The sequence below is a fragment of the Calliphora vicina genome, chromosome 3 (genome assembly GCF_958450345.1).
Source record: "Calliphora vicina chromosome 3, idCalVici1.1, whole genome shotgun sequence".
NCBI lineage: Eukaryota > Metazoa > Arthropoda > Insecta > Diptera > Calliphoridae > Calliphora > Calliphora vicina.
The window spans coordinates 113979050-113986244 of NC_088782.1; the positions used below are offsets into that span (position 1 = coordinate 113979050).

Sequence of the window (7195 nt, forward strand, 5' to 3'; positions counted from 1 at the left end):
GAAATTCATCACATCTTTTCAAATCGTAAAATAGTCGAAGCGCGCGTTACTTTGCCCGAACAGAATACACATTTTGTTAAAAAAAAATTATCGTTTGCACGTGCTGGTGAATGCTATATATGCATCCATGCTGATTTGGCAAACAAACTGAATAAGTGACAGCCAATTCGACAAATGGAACTTCCACAATATGGGCGCCTTTATATATTTATACCCTTCACCATCATAGTGGGGAGGGTATATTGGGTTTGTGCTGATGTTTGTAATGTGCAGAAATACCCACCTTAAAGTATACCAATCTGCTCAGGATCACTTCTGAGTCGATTAAGCGATGTCCATCTGTCTGTCCGTCCGTCCATGTAAACCTTGTAATCAAACTACAGGTCGCAATTTTAAAGATAATTCGACAAAATTTGATATAAGCATGTCAATTGCCTCAAGGACTTTGGTTAGAATCGGTTCATTATTTCTCCTAGCCTCCGTACGATTGCCAAATCTGAAAATAGTTAAGCTCTCATAAATACCTTAGTTATATAGGTATCCAAACCAAATTCAGCAAGAATAAATTTTATATAATCCGAACTCGCCTCAGCAAATTTTGTGATGATCGGTCCACAATTAGTCATAGCTGCCATATAGACCCAATTCCGAAAATCACTTAAACTAGCATTAATCTCTTAAAAAAGTTTTGTATTCTAATAAAATTCAGTACAAATAATTTATATATATACAAAAGAGATGTCACCAAATTTTATAACGATCGGTCCATAATTAGTATAGATTTCTTAAAAATGTTGGTATTCAAATAAAATTCAACACAAACAGGTTTAATATATATAGAAGTCGTTAACTTTCTGCATTGTTTTCTAGAAATATGTATGTTGATTTATTTATATTAATGAATATTACATTAAAGAAAATATTTTGGAAATTGACCCAGTATCTCCTTTGGGTCAAAATGACCCAAGAACTGTATTACGCCAAAATTCAAGAAAAATGCAAATTTGTCAGTTTTTGTAAAAATTTTGCTACTAAATAAATACTTTTGCAATTGAATGCAAAAGAATCGAAATGTAAACGCAATAATCGTTGTAATGATATGTATATAAATGACAAAATTTGGTTAAAAAATGTTAAAGTTATTACAAACCATTAACTTGTCTCAGGCCACTTGATCAATACATTTAGGAAAAAAACTAACATATTTCGAGAAAAATTAAAATAAAAGCTAATTATACCCTTCACCTTCGTGAGAAGGGTATATATAAGTTTGTCATTCCGTTTGTAATTTCTACATTTTTCATTTCCGACCCTATAAAGTATATATATTCTGGATCCTTATAGATAGCGGAGTCGATTAAGCCATGTCCGTCTGTCTGTCTGTCTGTCTGTCTGTCCGTCTGTCTGTCTGTCTGTCTGTCTGTCTGTCTGTCTGTCTGTCTGTCTGTCTGTCTGTCTGTCTGTCTGTCTGTCTGTTGAAATCAGTTTTCTGAAGACCCCAGATATCTTCGGGATCCAAATCTTCAATAATTCTGTCAGACATGCTTTCGAGAATTTTGTTTTTTAAAATCAGCAAAATCGGTCCACAAATGGCTGAGATATGAGGAAAAAACCAAGACAACCTCGATTTTTGACCTATTTTTTTACCTATATCTGGATTACTAAGACATTAATATAGACAATATGGATATCTAATGATAGATATTTCAAAGACATTTGCAACGACGTATATAAGACCATAGTAAGTTGGACCTACAATGGGTCAAAATCGGGAAAAAAAATTTTGAACCCGAATTTTTTTTTTTTTTTTTAAAAAATTGAAAAAACAAACAAAAATTTTTAAAATTTAAAAAAAAAAATTTTTGTAAAATTTAAAAAAAAAAAATTTTAAAATTTAAAATAACAATCGAAAATTTTTTTTTCCAAAAAATTCAAAAAGCAAATGGAAAAAAAATTTTGTTTGCCTAAAAATATTTAAAATTTTATAATTTATATATATAATTTGGTGAAGGGTATATAAGATTCGGCACAGCCGAATATAGCACTCTTACTTGTTTTTATTTAAAATATATCCGTATTTACTTGTGTATGAGTTTTGGTCTTTGTAGGATACCCTTAACCTATTCGCAGGTATGGCCAAAAAAAAACAAGTAAGAAAGTATGGTCGGTCAAGCCCGAACATATAATACCCTACACTAAGTAAAAGAGCAAAAACATTTTTCTTTTAAAATTTCAATAATTTATATCTTTGAGTGATTTTCGGAAGTGAACCTTATATGGGGGCTATGACCAATTATGGACCCATGACCATGAAATTAGGTCGTGTGATTTATGTCTATATGAAAGTTTACTATGTTGAATTTTGTGTGTTTACCAACATTTTTAAGCGATTTATGCACGTTAAAGTGATTTTCGGAAGCAGGTCTATATGGGAGCTATGACTAATTATGGACCGATCGTAATAAAATTTGGTGTCATGAATTTTGTGTATATAAAACTTATTTGGAGCGGAACTTGTGGAGATACATATATAAATTAAACATTTATGACCGATAAAATCCAATTTCGGGAGGACATTTGTATGGGGGCTAGGTGAAATAATGGACCGATTTCAGCCAGTTTCAATAGGCTTGGTCCTTGAGCCAAAAAAATAATATGTACCAAATTCCGTCGAAATATCTTCAAAATTGCGACCTGTACTCTGCGCACAAGGTTTACATGGACAGCCAGCCAGCCAACCAGACGGACGGACGGACGGACGGACATCGCTTAATCGACTCAGAAAGTGATTCTAAGTCGATCGGTATACTTTAAGGTGGGTGTTAGACAAATATTTTTGGGCGTTACAAACATCTGCACAAACGCATAATACACTCCCCACTATGGTGGTGTAGGGTATAAATATTTTTTTAACGGCTGTTTCGAATCTCCATTTTTAAATTTTTAAAAATTTTGTAAAATTTTTGTTAAAATTTCAGAATTTTTTGATCATCACATTGGGGTTTATCGATTCATAATAGGGAATAAAAATATGAAAAAAAATATGTCAATACCTCTTACAGTATGGTCGGTCAAGCCCGACCATATAATACCCTACACTAAGTAAAAGAGCAAAAAATTTTTTCTTTTAAAATTTCAATAATTTATATTTTTGAGTGATTTTCGGAAGTGGGCCTTATATGGGGGCTATGACCAATTATGGACCGATCACCATGAAATTAGGTCATGTGATTTATGTCTATATTAAAGTTAACTATGTTGAATTTTGTGTGTTTATCAACATTTTTAAGCGATTTATGCACGTTAAAGTGATTTTCGGAAGCGGGTCTATATGGGAGCTATGACTAATTATGGACCGATCGTAACAAAATTTGGTGACATGAATTTTGTGTGTGTATACCTGAAGGACTCTACAAAGTTACATCCCTATTGCAAGATATTACTCCAGTATCTACAAGACCTTTAAGTAAAATTTTCTTCTATTTTATAAAAAAAAAAACTTTTAAAAATGTATTTTCTTTAATAACAGGCGATTCTGTGTTAATGCAAGTTATGTTTGCCGCCCTCTACACTGAGCTGATTAAAACTGCTGAGAAATATGAGAAGTTAAAGGATGAGGGCAAAGCTTCCATTTGTTATACCATATCCGAGGCAATTTGCTCCATTGATGAGGATGACAAACATACCGACCAGATAGAGCTGTTTTTAAAGCAGGCTAAGGATAGTATAATTTTGGAAAGTTATGGTTCTTCGGGTCGTGGTCCGGGTGGTATGAGTGCTGTGAGCACGGTTAAAATTGATGAAATTGGTACGGCCGATTCGGATCGTTTGAGTCACAGTCCTCCGGCTAATTATGCCATGGAGTTGGAGGTTGGCATTACCGATTTCATTGCAGAGGTCTTGACCAGTGATGTATTGACTACGGACATTGGTAAACAGGCTTTAAAGGTAGGCGTATATGTAGGTTGAAAAAGTCGGGCTCCACATACGATTTATTACAGTTCGGGTTATTGCAATGGATCCATTTTCGGATTCGGTGCAAAAATTATTTTCTTGCGACCCCATAAAGTATATACATATATTCTGGATCGTTATAGATAGCGGAATCGATATAGCCATGTCCGTCTGTGTGTTGAAATCAACTTTCCGAAGCCCCCAAGTAACTTACATACACGATTCATACATAGCGACCGGCTCGGTCGCTATTTAAAATCGAGAAAATCGGTCCACAAATGGCTGAGATATAAGGAAAAAACTAGGACAACCTCGATTTTTGACCTATTTTTTACCTATATCTCGATTACTAAGTCATTAATATTGACAATATGGATATCTAATGATAGATATTTCAAAGACCTTTGCAACGACGTATATAAGACCATAGTAAGTTGGAAATACAATGGGTCAAAATCGGAAAAAAGTATTTTTTAACCCGAATTTTTTTTTCATCAAAAAAATTTTTTTTGTCATAAATTCTTTATCCAAAAAAATTAATTGAAGAAATTTAAAAAAAAAAAATCTTGAAAAAACTTTTTTTAAAAAAAATTAAAAAACAAATTGGAAAAAAAAATTTTAAAAAAATTTTAAAACAAAAAATTTTTGATTTTGTTTAAATAAAAATATTTAAAAAAAAATATTTTTAAGTATAATTTGGTGAAGGGTATATAAGATTCGGCACAGCCGAATATAGCTCTCTTACTTGTTTTACCTATTTTTGATCTAAAGATTCTCCCAATAGGAACTTCATTATTTGACAGTTGATAGCGGCTATATTGTTGAAGCCACATCTGCCGAATGGATGTCATTTTTATACCCTTCACCTTCGTGAGAAGGGTATATATAAGTTTGTCATTCCGTTTGTAATTTCTACATTTTTTATTTCTGACCCTATAAAGTATATATATTCTGGATCCTTATAGATAGCGGAGTCGATTAAGCCATGTCTGTCTGTCTGTTGAAATCAATTTTCTGAAAACCTGTCTGTCTGTCTGTTGAACTCAATTTTCTGAAGACCCCAGATATCTTCGGGATCCAAATCTCCAATAATTCTGTCAGACATGCTTTCGAGAAGCTTGCTATTTAAAATCAGCAAAATCGGTCCACAAATGGCTGAGATATAAGGAAAAAAACCAGGACAACCTCGATTTTTTACCTATTTTTGACCTATGTCTGGATTAGTAAGTAATTAATATAGACAATATGGATATCTAAGATATTTCAAAGACCTTTGCAACGACTTATATAAGACTATAATAGTAAGTTGGACCTACAATAGGTCAAAATCGGAATAAAATATTTTTTAACCTGATTTTTTTTTTTAACCAAAAGTTTTTTTCTCTAAACATTTTAAACAAATTGAAAAAACAAAAAAAATTTTAAATTTAAAAAAAAAACATTTTAAAATTTAAAAAAAAATTTGAAAAAAATTCTAAATTTTTTTTCCAAAAAATTAAAAAACTGCAAAAAAAAATTTTATTTACCTAAAAATATTTAAAATTTTTATTTTGAATTAAAAAACTCCAAAAAAAAAATTTTATTTACCTAAAAATATTTAAAATTTTTAATTTGAAGTATAATTTGGTGAAGGGTATATAAGATTCGGCACAGCCGATTATAGCTCTCTTACTTCTTTCAGTATGTTTTGCCAAAACACCATGGATGGATATAGTGTTTAACAACACTTCTTTGGTCCTGAATTGGATGGTAGGGACACTAACCACATGTGGTTTCAATAGGACGGCGCTACGTGTCATACAGCTTATACATTCAGCACGGGCGATTTTAGGGTATCTTCATCTCAAATAAGAGTGATGTGATCTGGTCACCTAGATCGTGCGATTTGACCCTGTTAGACTCTTTCTTGTGGTATTTTCTTAAGTCGCAGGTCTATGCGAATAAGCCACAAACCAAAGCTTCCATTTGCTATACCATATCTGAGGCAATTTGCTCCATGCCATGGGTCAAATTCATCCTAATTTATGCGCCAGAGTCATGAAAAATTGGACATTTCGGATGCGCTCTTGACAGTTTGGTATAATAAATATAAAGTAGCAGTCGATAAATCGACCTATTGAACCATTTATTGCAAAATTTTTTCATAAAACCCCCGACATTTAAGAATTTGTTAACCAATCAGAAACCCAACCGGAATTATTTGTAATTTAAGCAGTTTTCGCACAAAAATTTTAAAATAGTTTTCCGCTCGGGTTTCTGAAACAGATTCTATTTATTTGTTTTTTAGGTCTGTTACAACTACTTGAAAAACAACAAAGATTGGCTAATGGAACAGTTGGGCACCAGCGTAAACGATCCAAGCGCATTTCAAGGGGTACAGGGACAAAATGTCAAAGAAACCAAACCCTCACTACTTAGAACTATGTTCTTCATAGAAAATACTCCCTTTGACCAGGTAAAAGAAAAACAAACTTAAATTTCTCTTTTTAAATCGAGATATTTACACTCAATTTAATGCTGTTAAATTTCATTTCTCTTCCCCCACTTCCCTAGTTATTAACGGGTTCCTTGAAAATTGAGTATGTTACATGGCTGCAAACTCCCCTGTCATTAAATCCAGAACGTGCTTGGTTGCATTTGGCGCGTCGCTGTGACTTTCAAGAAGATGTCAAACTAACAATGCCGGAAGTAGCCATGGTTGCCAGCATACAAAAAATCATGAAGAAACGTAAAAATTATGGAAAGTAAAGAAAAAAAAAACAAAATGAAATAAACTAAACTAAAAATAATGTTACCGATTTATCACAAACAAAATTTAAAGTTGAAAAATTTGTAGAAATTTGTTTAGAATTTAATGACAAATTAAACCTGTTATGAAAGGATACGAGGACAACAATTGTGGCTAAAAAGAAAAACAAATTCTTTTGAAGTGAAAAGTGAATAGAAAATAAACGGAATATATAAAAAAACACACGCACTCTGTTGCTTTTGAATGTGGTAGTCGTTAGAGGTGGAGGAGGAGATGGAGGAAAAGGAGGAGTTGGTTTCGACGTTCGTCGTTTCTAGCACTTGACACTATAATTTACAAATATGTATATATTATGTAGAATATTTTCGTGGCTGTTGTTGTTTGTGGCATAATTTAACCATCATATACATATTTATAAATATACATTTTTGTTAGCCCAATTGGAAAATGAAACCCTGTTGAAACAGATATGAGACGGAAAGCAGTTTCGAA

At 32.5% G+C, this 7195-nt stretch overlaps 1 protein-coding gene across 1 annotated transcript; it reads left to right on the forward strand.

Annotated features, from left to right (window-relative positions):
* The first annotated feature begins 3535 nt into the window (after positions 1-3535).
* LOC135955886 (uncharacterized) lies at positions 3536-6883 on the forward strand. Its single transcript, XM_065506280.1, has 3 exons — positions 3536-3948; positions 6242-6409; positions 6508-6883. Exons 1-3 carry the CDS (start codon positions 3544-3546, stop codon positions 6700-6702), a joined length of 768 nt encoding a protein of 255 aa, XP_065362352.1. The 5' UTR covers positions 3536-3543; the 3' UTR covers positions 6703-6883.
* The last annotated feature ends 312 nt before the right edge of the window (positions 6884-7195 follow it).